At 51.0% G+C, this 21883-nt stretch overlaps 1 protein-coding gene across 2 annotated transcripts in view; it reads right to left on the bottom strand.

Annotated features, from left to right (window-relative positions):
- The window catches only part of IGF2BP1 (insulin like growth factor 2 mRNA binding protein 1), a 47413-nt gene that overhangs the window by 15453 nt on the left and 10077 nt on the right, over positions 1-21883 (bottom strand). For both annotated transcript variants that reach the window (XM_058703513.1, XM_058703514.1), the window contains exons 3-6: positions 5347-5395; positions 4763-4814; positions 2418-2481; positions 540-821 (exon numbers count right to left, since the gene is read on the bottom strand). In XM_058703513.1, coding sequence (XP_058559496.1) covers positions 540-821; positions 2418-2481; positions 4763-4814; positions 5347-5395 — 447 coding nt within the window. The remainder of the gene's footprint in view (positions 1-539; positions 822-2417; positions 2482-4762; positions 4815-5346; positions 5396-21883) is intronic.

The raw sequence follows: 21883 nt of genomic DNA, 5'->3' as shown, positions 1-21883 counted from the left end.
CCTTCGCGATAAGGACACGACGTGACCCGTTCTTTTCCAGATTACGCTGATCAGCCATAAAGATTAGAGAAGAGGGGTCAACTATACGAGACTGGGAAAAAAAATTTTTTAAAAAGGGATTAGAGGAGCAGCCGCGGTGGATGGGCGATGGGGCAGGATCATGACCTGTTACTGAGGGCCGACTTGGGCCAGGCTGCCCAGCCCTCCGGCCACCAACAGGCAGTACTGAAACCACAGAACACCAAGGAGAGGCTGACTCACAAAGACTAGGTTTGCTTGATGAGACTTTCCTACAAGAAATTACAGAACCCCTCTAAGGTCTGTGCGGCCCAGCCGCTGCCACCAAATGGTTCAACCCCCTCCCCCACCCCTACCGGCCCCTGCCTTCCTAGGAGGCCGTGACTGGAAGCAGCGACCCCCGAACGAACAGAGAAAAGGGAACACGTTCCAAGCGACATTTCCTAAGAGGTCAATACTGACGCTCCTCGGTGTGCTTCCCAGAGGCACCCGACCTCCATCTCCCAGCAGCCAAGACTCACTTGGACTGGGTCTGTTTCGTGATGTTTCGGATGGTGGCCCCCTCCTTGCCAATGATGGCACCCACATACTGGGTGGGCACCAGGAGCCGCAGGGGTATGTCCACTTGCTGCTGCTTGGCCGGGGCCCCCGCCGCCACAGGGGAGCCCTGGCGGGGCTGACCCCGAGAGCCAAAGCCTCCTCGGCGCCCGTTCTCAGGACCCTGTGCTATCTGCTCGTCGGGAATGTAGGAGACCTTTAAGGCGTGGTTCTCCAGCTGGTGGCCATTCAGCTTCATGATGGCTCTGGGGACAGAGGGAGAATCTACCAGTCACACCAATCCATGCCAGTCACAACAAATGCCCTCCGTGTGTAAAGCACGCTGGGTTCCAAACTGGAACCCGCTAAAAGCCAGGGAGATGACCACGTGCCCCCCCTCCCCCTTCCAACCTCCACCTCAGAGAACTTTCCAGGCGAAATGGCTGATGACATCGAAGGGAAACCTACGTAGGCGGTTTCCATCGGGCTTATGAATTTCAGCCACATAATAATTTCAATCATAAGACTCATGTGAGAATCGCAGGTCGTGATGGTGAATAAATGTTAACAGATAGAAACAGGATGGCACAAGAGGCTTGTTTTTGCACCTGCTGAGTCTGGCACCTCCCATGTTTGAGGAAACCGTACAAAAAAAAAAAAGAGAGAGCCACAGTGCCCTGCTTACCACTTGGAAGCAGGAGTTTAAGTGTATCTGGAAATGTCTGCAAACCTGGGGTGTTCTTCACCCCTGTGCAGGAAGACGTGCTCCATCCAGTCCCACACTGGCTGATGCAGGTTAGAAATCTCAACAAGGCAACAACAGCCAGAGGAGAGTATTGCCGTGACATTCAAAGCCAGGCTAAGGACCATACACTGGCCACAAGGGGCAGTAGGGACTTCCAGAAAATTCTGAGCCGTCTGAGCCGATGAGCCAGCCAAAAGGAAAATGGGGGCAGGACGCCTGGCTGGCTCAGTCGCCAGAATATGCTAACTCTTGATCTCGAGGTCATGAGTTCAAGCCCCTCGCTGGGAGGAGAGATTACTTTGAAAAATATTTAGGAGCGCCTGGCTGGCTCAGCTGGAAAAGCATGCGACTCTTGATCTCAGGGTCGTGAATGCAAGCCCCACGTTGGGTGTAGAGATTACATAAAAATAAATACACTTTTATAAAAAATAAATAAAGAAGAAAAGACAGTGGTTATTTGAGGAAGTAGTGGGATTTTACGACGTTAACACTAGGTTGGAGGGCACCGAAAAGATAAAGGTGGCTTGCCACAGGAAGAAGAAAGCCACCAAAAGCAAAATGTGGCAGAAGGCCCGTAACGGGTCGGATATAAATGAGTACATGCACAAAATGTACAAACTCTGTCAGCACCCGTGGGTGAGAAGTGTAATTGCTCAGCCCAAGGGCTTAAGGAGCTAGAAATCGTGGGTGTGACGGGACAAAAAGGATCCTGCAAAAGGCATAAACTGGGCTCATGGCATCACCGCAATAAAATGTCTGCCCCCGCCACATCAGAAGATGAACAAATCCCTTTTGTAGAGCTCGCAGTTCCTCCCGACTACCACTAGATGGAGCCATCAACACAGCAAAGGCCCTCTGCAGTTCCAGGGTATACCTTTCCTGGGAGGTCTTTGGGTCCGTTCCCTTCCATGTGTTTGCTATCGATCCCTGAGTTTCTGAGTTTCTGTACCTCTGAGATCCCTGAACCAACAGACAAGAGTCTGGGATTGGCTATCACCATAACCGAACCGAAGGAGTAACTCCCGCCTGCCAGGACCCCAACCCTGTGGAAGCAGGGGTACGTGGCTCCCAATACCCCACAAAAGACCCTCCCTGCCCCACTTTCCAGCCCACTCACTGCCTGGTCTGTTCCCGGTTGGAATAGGTGACATTCACCACTGCCGTCTCACTCTCGGTGTTCACTGGGGGAGCAAAACAGAAGCCAAGGTTAGAGCCGTGAGATCTGGAGATGCCATCAATGAACCCCAAGTGTTAAGAGCTCATCTTTCCAGGTTATGAGAAGTTACATGTGTCATGAGAAGGAAAGAGCTGAATGACAAGGCAAAATACTTCCCCTAATTTAGGCCCCTCTCACCAGAACTGGAAAATTGAAATTAACCTTTTTTGCATTTTCTTTTCTGTGTCTTCCTTTGATTGTCCCTACCCAGCCACTCAGAATCTGGGCAATAAAAGGGTGTGACCAACACATCAGCAGTTAGGCGGCAGGAAAACACAGACACACACACACACACACACACACCTGGCTTGGGATACAAATTTACTCGTGGGAAGTTAAACTAGTTAAAACTCCACACACACAGAGATTGGCAAGCCAATGTCCTGACGGGGCATTCCAAAGATCTTGACAGGGGAAACACACATGCAATCTATCATGACTTCATGGCACATGCCATTAATCCCATCAACGTCCTAGGCTCTCATCATGAAACCCCTTGGTCTTCATTTGATCACCATATACTCTTTCCTATGGGAGACTGGGTTGGACGTTAGAATTCCAGGCAATCTGGGGACATACTTCTCATTTTAAATTAATAAAATTAACCTGTCTCGTGCACCACTGTCTTTTGATTTGGGGTCTCCTGGGCCCGCTCAGCCCTGGGGTGGAGGACACTTGACAAAAACCACGCCTCTCTCCCAACCATGCTGAGGGTGAGTCAGTGGGCCACAAATCCTTAGTGCAGACCACTCTTTAACCCCTCTGGCCTTCCTCCACAGAGCTCTCCCACCACAGTGGTGAGGGAGATTCTCCAAGAATCATGTTTCCAGTTAAACTGACACACAGTCATGAACGAAACCAACGAAAGTTCTGCCTTCCCAGAGCTTACATTCCAGCTGGAACAGACATCAGTAAGCACAATAAGCAAATTCTACGGGATCATCACAGATTGATCAAGGCCATGGAGAAATGTAAATCAGGGTAAAGGAAGCGGTGGCGAGGGGTAACGATCTTAAATGCGGTGGACAGAAAGGAAAATTGACACTCGAAGACTCTGCTGTCCAGCAAAACCAAACATTCCCACTCTCTTCTCTCCTCCAGGTAGCAGGCGTCCCCTCCTGATACAGTTCCTCGGGTCATCGCTCCCTGGTGAGCCCCACACAGATTTAAACTCATGTGGGCTCCTGCCGGGCTGCCCGGTGAGGCTCACGATGTGCTCCCAAGCCAGGGCTCCGTCTTGCTGTTTGTCCAGGAATAACTCCGTCATTAGTCTAACGCATGAGCAGTACCGGCCAATGGTTATCAGTGTGCCCGGTCGTGTCCTGGCAAATATTTATGATAAAAGGGCAAGCTACAGGATCAGAGCAGGAGATCCTGTTTGATGGGCCTTCACCTTGGTACAGGCACATATTTCCATCTAGAGTGATTTCTAGCTCGCACCTTTCCATAGAGACTTGAGAGGAAATTTTAAATCTTCACGAGCTGATGATGCACATTCCTTGAAGAACTACAAACTCAAATAGTATAAGCTTTTCTATTGGCCAAGCTCTACCATTATATGTCCAACCAAAATCACTCCACATTTTAGCTCATTTCGTCTGAAACTTATTTATAATCTTAAACAATGGAGAATCCTCAGAAATCATAGCCAAATGTGCTCTGACCTAGACTGCTTTCTTATTATTTCTGCTGTGGGCCCACTCTTGAAAGACTATGCCTCCCCATCACCATGTGCCAAGTAATAAATCCTCGGCTTTTTTGTTTTGTTTTTTTTTTTTAATTATTATTATTGACCCAAGACATGCACCTGACAATCAGAGCTTCTAAAAAGAGACCACCAGTTGACGGACGAGTCCAGCCGAACACGAAGAATCACGAAGCTTTTAAAGTAAAGGGGCTGCAGACACACTCAGGCCGAGCACGCAATTTCCATTCTTAAACTACGGCTTTTAAAACAGCGGGACCTCATTCTACTGTGTTTGATCCCTATGGGGCCTAGGGACACCATGCTGGAAATGAGCCACCTTGCTCACTCACAGGAGAAACCTGTCCCAGAGATAAACGGCCCAGTCCAAGCTAGGAGAACATGCCCACAGCCCCTGTGTGGTGTATCTCCCTCCATGCCATATTCTGCCTATCTTCTTTCGGTACACCAGGCAGATGTGGTCACGGAAAAGGAAGCAAAGAAGATCCCCCCAACTCCTACCCTCCTTCCCCGCCACCCACCCCCTCTGCACTCTTCTTACCTTGCTCGCAATTCTCCACTGTACCATATTGGGCCAGCAGGCTATCCAGCACCTAGGAGCACAGAGAAGGGAGGAAGGCTACTCTGGGCATCCCAGGAACTGAGACAAAGCCAGCCCCGGACGCCCCTCACCCCAAAGCACAGTGGCACAGGCCGAGCCTTAGATGGGGATTGAATACTACCCCTTCGGCTTACCCTTTCTGGGGTATCGACACTAGCAGTGACCTTTCGGGGTATCTTTACAGAAATGTGCTTGAGCACAAAAAAGCATTTAAGGGCCGTTCTGGAAGTGGACTTGGGCCGCCAGGGTCCCTGAGTCAATTTCTGCCATCATTAAGTTTGGGGCCCGAGGAACACCCTACCCACCTCCATAATGCCTCTCACCACAGGGCCAAGCCCAAAGGGCTAACACTGGTAGTCCTAGGCTGAGGATGAGATCCAAGCAACCTTCCTCAGCACTAGCAGCCCTGGCCTACCCCCAGGCCGCCAGGGAACTTCCTCAGTGGTCTCTGCCAACTCAGACTGACCAGGACTTCCCTTCCAGTCTCCGCTACCCCACCCACTGAGTCTCCCCCAATCACTTACTTCCCAACGAAGCTGGGGTGGGATATTTCGAATCTGGATTTTCCGACTCCTGAAATTAGAAGGAACAGGATTAGTGACGGCTCCGGATGCTTCAGGAGCCTCTGACCTCGCAGTGTTTAATCCCTGCCTCAGTCTTTAGCTCCCTCCCTTCTGTTCAACACCAAAGTCTGAGAATCCAAGAATGATAACCTTTGGGGATACAGAATTGGTGCAGGGGTGCCTCACTCCGGAGAGTAAATTATCAGTGTTACCACAGATGGGAAACCTGAAACCAGATGCCCTAAGCACCAGGGCCGCGGAATTCCCTAAAACTCACATCTGCTGTGTCTATCCCTCTACTGAGGTGTTACTGATTCTTTTCTCCAGGAAGCGTCTATTACCTCCCACTCCGTTCCAGGCACTTGGAAGGCAAAGCTGCCACAGAAAACATCAGTCACTGATCTGCTACCTATTTAATTGCTGCCTACTTAGCGCTGGACTTTGCTCTGGATGCTGGGGACCCGGCGATAACCAAAACAAAGTCCCTGGCCTCAAGGTGCTCACCATTTATCAGGGGAGACATACGTGCAGCCAAATTACAGCAGGATAATAGTGCGGTCGTCAAGTGGTTTTCATACAGGTATGGATTTAAATCTGTATTCCACTTTTAACAGCACTGTTCTTAAGATTTGACCTCTTTGAGGCTCACTTTTCTTTCTTTGTAAAAGGGGAATAATCCCTATTCACAGGGTTTAAGGTGCTGTTAGGTAATATTAGAGCTTAGCAAAGAGCTTCAAGTACTCAGAAGTGTTGTAACAGAGGCATCTTGGAATGCTCCGGCCAGAACTGTTAACACGCAACACATCATCACGACCACTCCTCCTCCCAAATGACTACACCCTCTCCTTCCCAGCTTTCAAATACCTCTTAAAAATGTAGTATCCCCACCACCACCACCCCTGCCCGCCCCCCCCCCCCCCGCCCCCAGCACCTGCAGGAAGGCTTTTAGGTTCAAAGTTGATTCCCAGTGCAATTAACTGCTCACCACCCAAATCAATGCCCTAATCCCTGGGCTTACAACATTTCAATTGACTTGATCTTCATCGGTCAACTGTCATTTGGTCTTTGCATATATCCTGGATCACAAACTTAGTTCAGGGACAAGGTCCAAGGAAATTCTAACGGCATGAGGGAAAACTGGCCTGGGAAGCAAGAAAATCCAGTTCTAGCCCTTAAATTACCCTGACTGGGTCTTCAACTGACTAAGCCAAGTAAGTTTCAGGCCTCAGTGTTCCTAACAAGGCCCATGTCGGCTCTTGCCAGGCTGGGGGGGCGGGCGGGAGTGTAAACACATGGGAACAAGAGAAAGGATGCTAAGCTCTAACTGAAATGGTTCCCTTTTGGCTCTGTCCTGAGCCAGCTCACTCACGATTCCATCCCTGTGACCTCAAAGTGTCTTCAGCTGCAAAATGGAAACCAAAGGGTCTCTAAGATCCCTTCTAGCTATGCAGCTCTGAGCACATAAAGTCTTTGTTGATGAAATACACTAAGGAAACCTCTCCCGGGGACGAAATAACTTCAGGCCAAAGGAGGACAGGTGTTGAGAATCAATGTATGCCTTTCTCGGTTGATTGGTTCGTGAACCTGACCTAAAGTCAGACAACTATGCAGGACAAAAGAGTAACAGTAAGAAGTAAGTCCAGTTCTGTGGGTCCTCAGATCGCACACCGGACCGCCTTCTTTGATTTCATTCATAGGCAAAAGAGGGAGCCCCACGGTCTCTGCCCCTGCGAGGGATGTCCCATACAGCACTCATTTTGTGCCCAAATGGGCAGAGAAAACTCAAGAACCCTCACGGTGCAAGTCCAACTCTTGGAGGGTTGAGGTTACACCATTCAAAGACTGAGGACACTGATCTAGCCTGATGCCAATGACAGGAGTCACTCAAGCTGAGGGAGGAGGCCCTAACAAACTCTTCTGGATGGAAGAGGTGGGGGCTGCCTGCCTGGGAGTTCAAACCTGCAAGGGCTTAAAGCAACCCCTGTACAGGAGCTCAGTTTGAAGATGGCTCTTTCGAGAGGGTCCCTTAGTGTAATCTCAGGTCAAAAGTCAAAAGTACCCTCCCCCCTCCTCCTTCAGACTCCCAGTTTTAGGGGCTTTCTTTTCAGGGTAGGGAAGAGTCGGGGAGGGGATGAGGTGAGGAAATCAAATCTCGGTTTGGGATTTTAATCCATATCCTGAAAGCAATGGCAGCCTGGAATGTCTGGAATGTTCCAGGAGAAGGAGGGGGAGGAGGGCAGGGCCACACGACCAATGAAAGAAAAGACCTCCTGGCAGCCCCCTCCCACCCCCAATAGGCAGGGACTCACCCACCCCTCCAGGACACACACACCCAATCCTGGGAAACCATGCCAGGCTCCTTCAGGCCTCCAAAGCTCCTTTCAGCAAAGCCCCCAACCCTGATAAAAGCACAACAGAAGCCACGAAGGCCCTTTGTCTTTTAAGCCCTTGGCCTGGTTTCTATTACTTATGGTGCTACCTAACTTCTTTCAGGTCCAGAGCACATGGGGCAATGTTGGGAACTATACCCAGTACCCCCTTCCCGGGACCCCTGCTTAACTCCCAAACTATGTAGGCCTGATGCAAGCTGGGCCGGGGCAGTGCGCTGAGGGCTTGGGAGTCCATGGAAGAAGCTAAGAGCATTTGATAGGGTACTTCTTTGCTCTGCACCTTGGTTTCTTCCTGTGGAAACTGATAAAAGCTTTTGTGAGGGCTTAAAAGAGACAAGGCATGTGAATTGGGGCACCTGACTCGGAGGGAGTGCTCAATCCCTATCCAGGTCCTCAGGAGCCTACAGGGGTCCAGACAAGGATGGGAGGAGAGCGGCGGGTAGGGCCAACAATGAGCACTCAACGTGATGGTAACCGTTGTAAGTCTTCAGGTTGCCGTGCTGAGGAAATCATGGGAAATACCACGGCCTATAGTCCCACTCCCCCGCCTCCCTTGACAACTAAAGGGTTCTAGTTCGGCCCAGGGACCCACTCCACATTCTAGAGCGTCAGCTCCCACTACGGTTGCGCGGTACCTTTACTCTACAGGCAGCAGGGCTCTAGAGTCTGAGCGGAGCCTGGAGGGCCTAAACCCCAACATCGCTTGTTCAGAAAAGGCCAGAGAATGCCTAGAGGTACAAGAACCACCACCCGTCCCTGTTGAGTGATAGCTCTTGGCAACGAAGGCAATGGTTTCCACCAACCTCATTACTTCCCGGGTGCCAACACCCTGTGGCTTCTGACCTCTTTGCCTGCCCGGATCTGAAGGCGGCATTGCTTGCCCTGACCATGCCCTGGGGCAGCTCCCAGTACAGAGCAACCACAGGGGATTGATTTCTCTAATGGGGGTGGGGGAGAGGGGAAGGCCACAGAGCCAAGTGACCATTTCTTTCTAGCCCTGGGAAGATTCCAGGAGAGAACGGAGGGAGAGAGCACCCATTCAACGGCAGCAGGAGTTAAGCAACAAACCAAGAATTTCAGGAAGTACAGGAGCTGGGTATCAGGAAAGGGATGTGGTTGGGACTTCTCCCTGGGAAGGAAGCTCTCGTCCTTTTCACCTTTTCAGAGAAGTATACACGGGGAAGGAAAACAGGTCAATTAGGGAAGGGCCTAACACTTGAGGAATACTTGAAAGATTCCAAGCTGAGATTCTGCACTTGCTAGAAGACTCCCATGACCCATGATGCTGGGGGTCCATGGCTCCCTTTTAGAGACCAGGGCCCCAAGAATGGGAGATTGATTGAGTATCTTGGCCAAGTCACACAGAGTCAGGCTTTGAACTCAAAACCTGTCTGGGGGCGCCTGGGTGGCTCAGTCGGTTGAGCGCCGACTTCGGCTCAGGTCACGATCTCGCGGTCCGTGAGTTCGAGCCCCGCATCGGGCCCCTGTGCTGACAGCTCAGAGCCCGGAGCCTGTTTCGGATTCTGTGTCTCCCTCTCTCTGACCCTCCCCCATTCATGCTCTGTCTCTCTCTGTCTCAAAAATAAATAAACGTTAAAAAAAAAAATTAAAAAAAAAAAAAAAAAAAAAAAAAACCTGTCTGATTCCAGGCTCGGTGCACAGTCCCCTGAGCTGCTGTCTTGAAGGAAGAAAAGGAACAAAAAGCCTTTGCCAAAATACAGTCAAAGTTAGGCCGCGGGACAAATTAAAAATATTCGGAATTCATACAACACGGTGAACAATGGGCCTGGCTAAAGTGGGTACTGTTCTCCAATAAATCAGAACATTCCGCCCGTAATTTCTTGAGCTTAGTAACTTTCCCTAGCTGCGTATTTCCGTAAGTGGGTGAAGTGATTCTATGGCGTAATTGAACACTGACTAGATATTTGATTACACTATTAAGAACTAATGATTCTTCAAGTTCTCATATTTAAAAAAAAAAAGACCATTACAGATAAAATAAGGTGTCCAGAATTTGCTCCAAAATAATCAGGGGATGACGGAAACACTGATTAGATAGGAGTTGGTAATTTTTTGTTTGTTTATTTATTTACTTAGAGAGAGACAGGAAGAGAGAGAATCAGAAGCAGGCTCTCTGTTGCAAGCGCATGGCCTGATGCGGGGCTCAATCTCACGAACCAGGAGATCATGACCTGAGCTGAAATTGAAGAGGCGGACGCTTAACCGACTGAGCCCCCCAGGCGCCCCACGGGTTGGTAATTTTTTTTTTTAATGTTTTATTTATTTTTGAGACAGAGAGAGACAGAGCATGAGCAGGGGAGGGTCAGAGAGAGAGGGACACACAGAATCCGAAACAGGCTCCAGGCTCTGAGCTGTCAGCACAGAGCCCGACGTGGGGCTTGAACTCACGGAACTCTGAGATCACGACCTGAGCTGAAGTCGGACGCTTAACCGACTGAGCCACCCAGGCACCCCTTGGGTTGGTAATTTTTAAAGCAAGGTGATGGGTACACGGGAGATTTATTACGTTATCCTTTCTACTTTTTTGTATTTGTTTCCCATCATTAAAATTGTTTTTTAAATTACTCTAGCTCACCCGGCTTTGTTTTTTAATGTTTATTTATTTTTGAGACAGAGAGAGAGCATGAACGGGGCAGGAGTAGAGAGAGGGGGAGACACAGAATCTGAAGCAGGCTCCAGGCTCCAAGCTGTCAGCACAGAGCCCGACGCGGGACTCAAACTCATGAGCCGTGAGATCATGACCTGAGCCAAAGTCGGATACTTAACCGACTGAGCCACCCAGGCGCCCCATAGCTCACCCAGTTTTAAAGTCACAGCAGGTTCTAAATGAATGCATCCAACAAATGAGGTTTTCCAGTTGGAGTTGTATTAGCAAGAATGCGAGCCTTGGCGGTGAGCCGGCAGAGGACGGAATGGGGGCTCCCTGCAGGGCAGAATGCACCCTAGGTATAAGGAAGAACTCCAAGTCTCCTGGAGAAAAGCTGAAAACTGCCCCAGGGAGTGTTGGATTCTTCTTTCCGCCCCCATAGCCACAGGGGAAGGTGCCGTCTTCAGTCAAGCAGATGACCTCACCCCTCTCTAGGAGGGGTTCCTTTAAACCAGGGTGGGGTCAACCAGCGGAAGGTGGGGGGAGGGAAGCAGCAACAGGTTTTGGAAATCGTGTCGAGCTCTGGGCCCCTTATCAAAAGTCAAACCTGGACTTTCATCTCTGCAGAGAACCAGGATTAAACTGGGATTTCCAGATTAGATCCTGCACCTCTACGCCTCCCCCTGGCTGTGATTTTCTGACTAACAGGCTATGTGGCCTTGGGCAAGTCAAACCTTCAACTCTCTGGACCTCAGTTTCTCACATCTGGGAAACAAGGATTCGGATTAGCCTTTTACAGAGTCTTGTGTTCCCCAGACGGGGATCAAGTCGGTCCACCTGTAGGAGAAGACTTTCTTAATCAGAGGAATTTTCTGGGCCCTGATGGTCTTAGGGTAAGTGGTTCTTAAGATGCCCCCCTGCCTTTTTTGAGACTTGGTTTCCATTAGGAATGTGAGAAAAGGTAAGAACGCTCTACACCAGAAAAACGCCAACAGTTTGCACACCATTTCAAGATTTCAGGAGCTAATGAGAACTTCGGAATCCATCCGTATGTCCCAAATTAAGACATCCTCCCACACATCTACGCATTTAACTCTTCCCAATGACGTCCAAGTCTTCATTCGAGCCTACAGGTATCTTCTCAAAAAGCTGGGAAGAGGGGCGCCTGGGTGGCGCAGTCGGTTAAGCGTCCGACTTCAGCCAGGTCACGATCTCGCGGTCCGTGAGTTCGAGCCCCGCGTCAGGCTCTGGGTTGATGGCTCGGAGCCTGGAGCCTGTTTCCGATTCTGTGTCTCCCTCTCTCTCTGCCCCTTCCCCGTTCATGCTCTGTCTCTCTCTGTCCCAAAAATAAAAAAAAAAAAAAAAAAAAAAAAGCTGGGAAGAAACTAACCCAAGGCAATTAGAAAATAAGCTTGGCTGGGGATGGGGCTCGAGTTATCACGTGCACGTTGGAAAAGAGCAAAGATGTTACACACCGGCAGACGCATCATGCTTGCTCAATCCTAATAAGTAGTCAAGAAACTCGCTACCGTGACTTGCCCCAAGGTTTCTGTAGTCCAGCTGCTGTAGTCATTTATTCCATAGATTTTCCTGGCACCTACTAAGCACTGGGCCCGTGCTGTCTACACCACAGTAGCCGCTAGTCACATGTGGCTTTTGAGTAACTGAACTGTGGCTACCGCAACCGGGATCATCATTTTCTTGTCTTCTGTGTTCATACAACTTTAACTTTTCCTCCGTAAAATTTGGGAAGTCTAAATACAGATCAAACGTTTCCGATGAAAACTTACTAGCAACTGAATCAGGACAGGCTCTAAGCGTAAAAAAACATGCACCAGATTCTTTACCACTTTGTACCCCACCCCCCAAGATAAAGACCTCATTATTACATTGATGGCATGTTGCACGAATAATACTTTGAATTTTCCAGGGGCACCTGGGCGGTTCAGTCGGTTAAGCGTCCCAACACTTTGATTTCAGCTCAGGTCATGATCTCATGGTTCGTAAGATCAAGACCCGAGTCGGGCTCTGTGCTGGCAGTGCAGAGCCAGCTTGGGATTCTCTCTCTCAAAAAATAAACAAACGTTAACGATAATAATACTTAGAACTTTTCACTTAATATTAGGATTAATCCTTTTCATTATTTTCACTCTTCTCTGACATGGGTCTTAGAAAATTCCAAAAATCAAAAACAATCTAAGCGAAAAGGAAAGAAAGAGAAAGAAAGGAAAAAAAAGAAAATTTACTTACGTATGTGGCTCTCACTGCATTTCTACTGCAGGAGGCTGAGAAGTGCTATAGTGCAGAGCTAACATGATGGAAGACAGGCATGCCTTCTGCTCTCATGGAGAAGACAGTCCAGGAGGAGACCCCATTTTGTTGGGGATGGGAGGAGGGAACAGACAGGGTTAACTGGAGAGGAGAGGGCGGCTGTCCACTGGATCCCTTCAGAAGTGGGTGATGCTGTGGACTTCTCTCAACAAGAGAGTCCCCTGTGACTAGTGCTGGAGTAGAAGCACCCTCCCGAAGCTGGCTCTCCTCCCAGTTTCTGCCAGCTGGAAGTCACACATAAAAGATGTCCCAAAGTGCCAACCTCTGCCTTTTCCATAAGATCACCACTGACCCCATCCTTCCTCCCCACCCTGTCCCCGCACCCCTGTAGGGTGGAGAGGTGAAGAAAATAATGGTCCAGGAAAGCCTCTGAAGGAGGCGGACCTGGCACGCTCCAGGCATGGCAGTAGCTGAGAAAGGGGGCGGGGTTGGGGGGGGAGGAGGAGCTGGCACCGTGCCCAGGGCTCCATGCCAGGCTGATCCAGAGGCAGGGCAGCCAGACAGGCAGGCAGGCTGTCGGGTGGGCTGATGGGCAGGGTAGGGGCTGGAAAGGAAAATATTAACCTACTGAAAGGTACAAGACCGGGCAGCGCAGATGCACCACCCAGGTGAATGCCAGGGTGTAGGAGGGGGTACGGGAAGGCAGGGACACCATTGGGTGTATCTGTGGTCCTGTGAGCATGGTCTTTTTTTTTTTTTTTTAATGTTTGTTTATTTATTTAGAGAGAGAGAGAGACAGCGAGCAGGGCAGGGGCAGAGCAAGAGAGGGAGACAGAATCCCAAGCAAGCTCTGCATGGTCAGCGCGGAGCCTGATGCGGGGCTCGAACTCACAAACCCGGCGATCATGACCTGAGCCGAAACCCAGAGACGGACGCCTAACCGACTGAGCCACCCAGGCGCCCCGGTGTGAACATGTTGTTTTAAATGGATGTAGCACACATGTACTGTCCCACATGTGCTGACTCCTGTGCTAATAATGCCGGAAACAAGCAGAAGGGAAAAGCAAATCTCCAGAAGAGACTCTGAAATGAACCACACAGCCTTCTCCTTCGGAAGGCTCCGTACAGTGTTTAACGTGCTCCTGGCCTACCTGGAGGCTAGAGAAGAAGGGTGGGGTGAGGGATCGCTAGGCTTCTTATGGGACCAAGGACACACACATGCATGCATGCATGTGCGTGCGCACACACACACACACACACACACACACACAGCCCGTAAGCCAGCACTGGGAAGTTCCCGTTAAAGGAGATCAGATTCATAGACTGAGCAGGAGAGGAGTAAGCCCCTCGAGGCTGAGAGGGTCCTCAACCAGTCACCTTCAATTGACAGTTGGAGAAACGGGGGCTCAGAAAAAAGGAAAAGCGCCTTGGCGGCTCTAAGGTAGAACTGGAACTCAGCTCTCCTTCCAGGCTGGCGTATGCTCATCTCACCAAACCTTGCTTTCTCTCTGACAAGAAGTGGTAACACAGCAGAAGCCTGTATAGCCCCCATGTCAGCAGCAGGAAAAATGCCCATATTCTGTATGGCTAAGTGCGTGCCAACTGGCTTTTACTGCATGCGGCTCTAATTTGGGCACAGGGTTTAACTCACAGAAAAGCTAACTATACTATAATACGGCTGGATGACTGTCAGAGAAACGTTAGCGGCGTAAGAGGGCAGTCACCGAAAATTCTTGCGAATTTTCGTGTACGTCTAGGGACAGGCGAGGAAGCAAAGGTGAGACGCGGAGCAGGGGACGCGTTCGCTGTGTCAGCAAGCAAACCTCGAAGACGAATACTTTGCTCAATTCACTCATCTTGGAAATACATGGTTTGACAAGACAGCCCACGTTTTTTTCTTGCCCATCTGGGCAGCACCAGAGGAAGCCAAAACAGAAGCTCTGAGACAGTGGAGCTCTTTCCAGACAAATTTCAAGTCCGCCCAGGGCCAACTGCCTCTCCCTCCCTCCACCTTGCTCTCTGCCTAGAACTGTCGTCTTTCACCTGAGTGGTTCCTAGAGCGGAGGGGGGGGCCGCGTGAGCTCTATCTACACTAGTAAGTGTGAGGAAGGGGAATCTGGGGATGGGGAGGTGGGCAGAAGCAGCCTTCGGAATAAACCTACTGTGCAGGGACAAATGATAACGAGGTGACCCCCGGTGAGCAGCGCAGCCTTCCTAGTGGAGGTAGCGATGGTGTGGGATGACAAATGAACTGTCGCGGGGGCGCCTGGGTGGCTCAGTCGGTGGGGCGTCCGACTTCGGCTCAGGTCATGGTCTCATGGTTTGTGGGTTCGAGCCCCACGTCGGGCTCTGTGCTGACAGCTCAGAGCCTGGAACCTGCTTCGGATTCTGTGTCTCCCTCTCTTTCTCTCTCTCTCTCTCTCTGCCCCTCCCCAACTCGCGCTTTGTCTCTCGATCTCTCAAAAATGAATAGATGTTAAAAAAAAATTTTTTTTTAAAGAAAAGAAACGAACTGTTGCGGACATTGTTCACCACCTTCTTCAGGCTAGAAGTGAGACCTTTCCAGCATCTTCCAGCATATTACCAGTGGGGTAGGCTAATATACTCTTGGAGGGCTAGAAAGACTATTTCCTGCCCTGACCGCACGAGGGGTGCAGGTTGAACTCTCACCCTCCGGTGGGGAAATCTCAGCATTTCTCCAGAAAGCTTAAGAGCCAGAAGATCTGGCACTCTGGGACCCAGAGACCTGGCTGAGGACGGAGCTGGGGCTCGGTGGAAAGCATCATGGGGCATGCCTTGGGAATGGAGAGAGGCTGAGCCTCTCCTCAGCAGGGAATGGCAAACCTGGAGAGCCCAGTTCAAGACAAGATTTTGTGGGGGGGGGGGGGCTCTCAGAAGCAAGGAAGAGGAAACTAGACCAGCCTCAAGAGAAATCACTCTGCAGCAACTCCATTCCACCCGGAAGGGAAGACAAGACCCTATGGGACTTAGCATTAATTCTTGGAATCGCGAGTGCTCCCTATGAAAGGACGTAAATGCCTCCCAGTACACATTTTTAAAAATGAACATTGATCATCCTGTTAGTGGCAAGGGGCGCTGGCTGTGTCCCTCCTGCAGGAGGGTAACCACCTCAAGGGATTCACTCCTGTCTCCCCTCCGGCTGCCGGCCACGACCTGTTGTTGGTAGTCGCAAACTTCAGGAAGCTGGTGTTTGTTTCTTCCTCGTGGGGTGAGCAGTTCATCGGAACAACTCTCCTCCGACCCGGACACCCATCCTGCCTCTCTACCCTTCCCCAGCCCAGGGCAGAAGGACCGCGGCCGGGGTGGGGTTGCACCGGCGCGTCCCAAGATGGTGCAGCAGGCAAGGTCGCAGGCCTGCCAGGAGCCCCAGGGTGGCGAGCGGGGCCTTCCGGCGAGGAGGGCCGAGGAGGGCCGCGGAAAGCGGGGGCAGGCAGGGCAAAGGAGGAGAAAGAGGTGCCTGGGAAGGGCGGCAGCAGCTGAGGGTGGGGGAGGGCTGGCAGCAGCTGGGGGGGAGGAGGGGAGCCCTCATGAACGGGCAATTGAGAAGGCCTGAGCAGCTGAGCGGCCGCGCTGGCGTCGCCGGGCCTGCGCCCCACGCGGGCGGCCCCTTCCCCCAGCCCCTCACCTCGCCCAGGGAAAGCTGAGCGCGCGGCCTCCCACCCCAGCCGCTGGGTGGGCCCTGTCGGCAGAGCTCAAGGAGGGGGCAGGCGATGCCCCCGGTCCCCCCCTTCCCAATCCCCCCCCACCGCCTCCGTCGCAGGCTCGGCAGTCTAGAATGTTCTGCCGCCAGAACCCCCTCGGTACCCCGACTCGCTGGGAGCGGGTCCCGCCCGGCCCAGGGTAGGGGTGGGGTGGGGGCCTCGCCTCCCCGGCGGGGCCCAGAGGGGGAGGGGACAAGCGCCCCCGGGCTGCCGGGTGGGGGTGGGGACGGGACTTTGCCCTTTGTCTCTCTCTCCTGAGCCACCGGCCGAAACCCGACCCCATGAGCGAGCCAGGCAGCCAGCGAGGGGCAGGCTCCCCCTCCGGGGTCCTTTAGTAAATCCAGACCCGACCTCCCTGTGGTCAGGGCTGTGACTGAGGTGGTCCTGTGGGGGAGGGGGCTTCCCGCCTGCAAACAGGCCTGCAAGCATTTAAGTGGGAACCGGTTGGGGGTAGGGGGCCGGGAGAGGGCTGGAAGTGGGGCCGCAGAAGCTGGAGGGGAGAAAATGGCCCGGGAGGCGGCATTCCTTAGAGACCTCGGCCGGGCTGCGGGAGGAGGCAGGACCAGGCCAGGGAGGCCTCCCACCGAGAAGGCAGGAACTGAGGCCCGGGAGTGGGCTGGGCTGGGCTGGGCTGGGCTGGGGGCACGGAACGAAGGGGCCTTCCGGGCCTGGAGAATAAAAGACCCTCTTCCCGGGGCGTCCCCGGAGCCTCCTCGGAAAAGTTACAATCGAAGAGTCATACCCCCCATGCAGCGTAGGGCATTCGTCTGGGGGTGAGAAGGACCTTCTTTGTCTGCCCTCTTGGGGTGTCATCAATTCATGATGATCTTATTAATAACTCACATTTGCACGGTACTTGAGAGTTTACAAAGTCCTTTACACTCGCACCTCCTAGGAACCCAGAACAGCGACAAGAGGTTGACTTGAGCCTCTGAACCACTACAGAAGACCGTTTTGTTTTATTTCCATTCTGCAGCTCAAAAACACAGGCCCAGAGAGGTTAGGTGACTAACTCCAGGTGACGCTAGCCAGCGAGGGTCGCTGTACGTGAAGCCTAACTCCTGCTTGTCAGCCAAGGGCAGGTACCTGGGCTCTTGCCTCAAAACATACGTAAGCTATGAATTATGGTTCTGTAGGCTCGTCACAAAGGTCAACTCTTTGTCCCTTCCTGCTAGGAGGAGGGGGGTGGGTGAGAGGAGAAGCGTCTCAATCCCTGCCCTTCCCCCCAGCCTCCCATTTTCTCCCAGTTGAACCCAAACAAAGGTGGGGGAGAGATAGGCCACCGGCTCCTGGGCTGGTGCCTACCAGCACGCCACACGATGGAGGCCCTTGTAACTCAAAATTGTAACTCAAAATACCGACACAGTTTATTTCATGGGGTTTCACAGAGGCATTAACGTTGGGCATGTTTTCATTTGCTAACCTTATGCTCTTCCCCCCCAAAAAAAGCTCAAAGTAAGATTCAATTTCTTTTAATACTTACTTACTTATTTATTTATTTAATTTATTTATTTATTGGGGGGAGGAGCAGAAAAAGGAGGAGGGGCAGAAAGAGAGGGAGAGAGAGAATCCCAAGCAGGCTCGCACGCTGTCTGGGCTCTATACAGCACAGAGCCTGACACAGGGCTTGATCCCACAACCCCAGGATCATGACCTGAGCCTAAATCAAGGGTCAGACACCACCGACCAAGCTACCCAGGCGCCCCAAGATTCAATTTCTTTGAAGCGCTAGGGTGCCTGAGTGGCTCAGTCGGTTCAGCATCCAACCTCGGCTCAGGTCATGATCTCACGGATCCGTGGGTTTGGGCCTGAGTCGGGCTCTGTGCTGACAGCCCAGAGCCTGGAGCCTGCTTCGGATTGTGTCTCCCTCTCTTTCTGCCCCTCCCCCACCCAGGCTCTGTCTCTCTCTCTCTCTCTCTCTCTCTCAAAAAGAAACATTAAAAAAATTCTATTAATAAATAAATTCCTTTGAACTGTTAAAAGACCACCTGTTCCCACCTTCTTAGAAAGCTCAGCCTTAGAGGGGCGCCTGGGTGGCGCAGTCGGTTAAGCGTCCGACTTCAGCCAGGTCACGATCTCGCGGTCCGTGAGTTCGAGCCCTGCGTCAGGCTCTGGGCTGATGGCTCGGAGCCTGGAGCCTGTTTCCGATTCTGTGTCTCCCTCTCTCTCTGCCCCTCCCCCGGTCATGCTCTGTCTCTCTCTGTCCCAAAAATAAAATAAAAAACGTTGAAAAAAAAAAATTTTTTAAGAAAGCTCAGCCTTAGAGCTAAAAAGGCTTGGGTGTGAATCCCAGTGCTACTCCCCATTCAAGGTACTGACGAGGTATTGACCGGCTAAGTTACTTGAACCACTCAGAGCTTCAGCTTCCTTCTGGAGAATGAAGATACCTGCACAGGGTTCTTACGAGAATTCAGCGAAGTGACGTCGGTTAAATGTGAACAGATACTCCATAGAACAGATACTCCATAAATGCTCCCTGTAATTGTCGAAGGAATTTGTCTTTTGGCCCGAGTCGCCTCGAACAGAACTCTGGAGCAAAGAAGATGCTCAGCGAAGGAAAGCAAGAGGGATATGTGCCCTACCCAGCCTGAGGCCTCCTCACTACAATGCTACCTACCCCTCTCTCCCAGATGAACTGTCTTCCCATCAACATCTATCTCCCTGTCAATCCATAATGCTCTCCTTAATCCGCTATTTTGTCTGCCTATCCTCCAAAACACAGCTTAGCTCACTCAAAGCCTCCCTCCTCTATTTTAGTCCCTGAGGTTGTGTGCCTCCCATTTTAATACGTAGTCTCTTGGCCTCTGCTGTCCCACAGCTTTTCCTGGATCTGAAGTGAAAATGCCGGAGGGCAGAGATTTCATCTTGTACCTCTTTTGTGCAGCACCCTCTCGACCCTTGTTTCTCTCCCCCACCCTGAAAAAGACCCAATAGTGCTAAATAAAAACCCAATAATTAGTATTTAATGCAGCGCGGTGGGGGGGGGGGGGGGGAGCAGGGCAAAGACTCCCATTTTATTTTTTTTTTCTTTTTTTTATTTATTTTTGAGACAGAGAGAGACAGAGCATGAATGGGGGAGGGGCAGAGAGAGAGGGGGACACAGAATCGGAAGCAGGCTCCAGGCTCTGAGCCATCAGCCCAGAGCCCGACGCGGGGCTCGAACTCACAGACTGTGAGATCGTGACCTGAGCCGAAGTCGGACGCTTAACCGACTGAGCCACCCAGGCGCCTCAAGACTCCCATTTTATATAGGATGAAGAGGTGACCACCATGTAGGAAAATGCAAAACTGGCAACAGTTGAAATCCCCCAGAGAGGGGCAGGGGGGTGGTTTCTGTTCACTGGGTACAGTTTCAGTCCTGCAAGATGAAAAGAGTTGTGGAGACGATGGCTGCACAACACTGCGAATGTTCTTAATGGCACCGAACTGCACACTTAAAAACGGTTACGTTGCTCGAGTGCCTTGGTGGCTCAGTTGGTTAAGCATCTGACTTCAGCTCAAGTCACCATCTCGTTGTTCATGGGTTCGAGTCCCACAGTGGGCTCTGTGCCAACAGCTCACAGCCTGGAGCCTGCTTCAGAATCTGTGTCTCCCTCTTTCTCTGCCCCTTCCCTGCTCATGCTCTCTCAAAACGAAATAAACGTTAAAAAAAATTTTTTTTAAATAACGCTTACAATGCTAAATTTCATGTTACATATGCTTCACCACATAAAATTATTCTTTAAAAATATTTAATTGACTTAAATTATTTTTTTTTTAATTTTTTTTTAACGTTTATTTATTTTTGAGACAGAGAGAGACAGAGCATGAACAGGGGAGGGGCAGAGAGAGAGGGACACACAGAAGCAGAAGCAGGCTGCAGGTTCTGAGCGGTCAGCCCGGAGCCCCGACGCGGGGCTCGAGCTCACGGACCGTGAGATCGTGACCTGAGCCGAAGTCGGACACTTAACCGACCAAGCCACCCAGGCACCCCTGACTTAAATTATTTTAAAATAATTATTTAAGAGGCGCCTGGCTGGCTCAGTCAGTGGACCATGGGACTCTTGATCTCCAGGTCATGAGTTCAAGCCCCACTGTGGGCCTAGAGCCCACTTAGAATTAAGTAAATAAAAGGTTAAAAATAAAAAGCCAAATTAAAATATCTAAAATTCTTTTTTAACGTAAAAAACTGAAATTTTAAATTACAAATACTTCAGAGGTACCAAACTTCACCGCAAAATGCAAGCAAGCTATCCCACCAGTCCGCACCATCTTGTTAAAGATGTAACCACGTGTCTTTAAAGTCTCTCCATCCCCCTGCAGAAAATGGCTAATGCCAGAATGCAAGAGCAGCCCCCCCCCCACACACACACGCCCAGGCTAAAGTTGCTGACCATGGGATGTTCTGAAGAGACCAAAGGAGCCTGGGCCTAGACAGGCATGGCTCTTCCTCCAGTTAGAAGTTTAAATTTAGTGTGTCGCCTGGGCGGCTTAGTCAATTAAGCGTCTGACTTCGGCTCAGGTCGTGATCTCACAGTTCGTGGGTTCGAGCCCCGCGTCGGGCTCTGTGCCGACAGCTGAGCCTGGAGCCTGTTTCAGATTCTGTGTCTCCCTCTCTCTCTCTCTGCCCCTCCCCTGTTCATGCTCTGTCTCTGTCTCAAGAATTAATAAACATTAAAAAAAAATTTTTTTAAGAAAAAAGTTTAAATCCAGCCAGCTACTCATTCAAGATAGCCCAGCGAGGGGCAAGGGTAGGAAAGTGAAAGATTATCTCATGAAGACCTAGGATGTTTGGGAAGATCATTTTATTCCACTGCCTGCCTGCCCCCAGCTTACTCTGGACAGGTCTCACTCTACCCTGTTCTAAAAAGCCAGCAGCGGGGCACCTGGGTGGCTGAGTCGGTTGAGTTCAGGTCATGATCTCACAGTCCGTGAGTTCGAGCCCCACGTGGGGCTCTGTGCTGACAGCCGAGCCTGGAGCCTGCTTCGGATTCTGTCTCTCCCTCTCTCTCTCTCTCTCTCTCTCTCTGCCCCTCCCCTGCTCATGCTCTGTCTCTGTCTCAGAAATAAGTAAAAACATTTAAAAAAAAATAAAAATAAATAAAAAAGCCAGCAGCATCGGCAGCCGCTTTGGTTCAAAATGGTAATGACCACATTCAGGAAAACCCTCTCGGTAAAAAAGCTAGTCAGCTAGCTAGATTTTTTCCCTTCTTTTACGTTCGGTAAAAAGTTGCTGGTGTGGGGGACCCTCCACCAAAGAACTCAAAGAAAATACTCTTCTGAACCCTGCTGCCTTCCTTCCCAAGCCAACATCCTCTGTCTAGTCCTTGCTCAGAACATACTGGCTGCAGCCACCAACAGCCTGGTCTGCAGAGGATCATCTTTACTCTTTAATTTAGGGTTCTGTCTCCAAATCCTGCCAAAGCAAATGCTCTGTTACAGACGGACTTCTCCCAAGCAACTTAGAGACCTGGAGGAGGAAGTAGAATAAATATTTCTAGCTCTGAACACACATCCTCAACAAGTTC

The sequence above is a fragment of the Neofelis nebulosa genome, chromosome 16, assembly GCF_028018385.1.
Source record: "Neofelis nebulosa isolate mNeoNeb1 chromosome 16, mNeoNeb1.pri, whole genome shotgun sequence".
In the NCBI taxonomy this organism is placed as follows: domain Eukaryota; kingdom Metazoa; phylum Chordata; class Mammalia; order Carnivora; family Felidae; genus Neofelis; species Neofelis nebulosa.
Note: the sequence above shows the minus strand (reverse complement) of the source record. Positions and strands in the feature narration are given on the sequence as shown.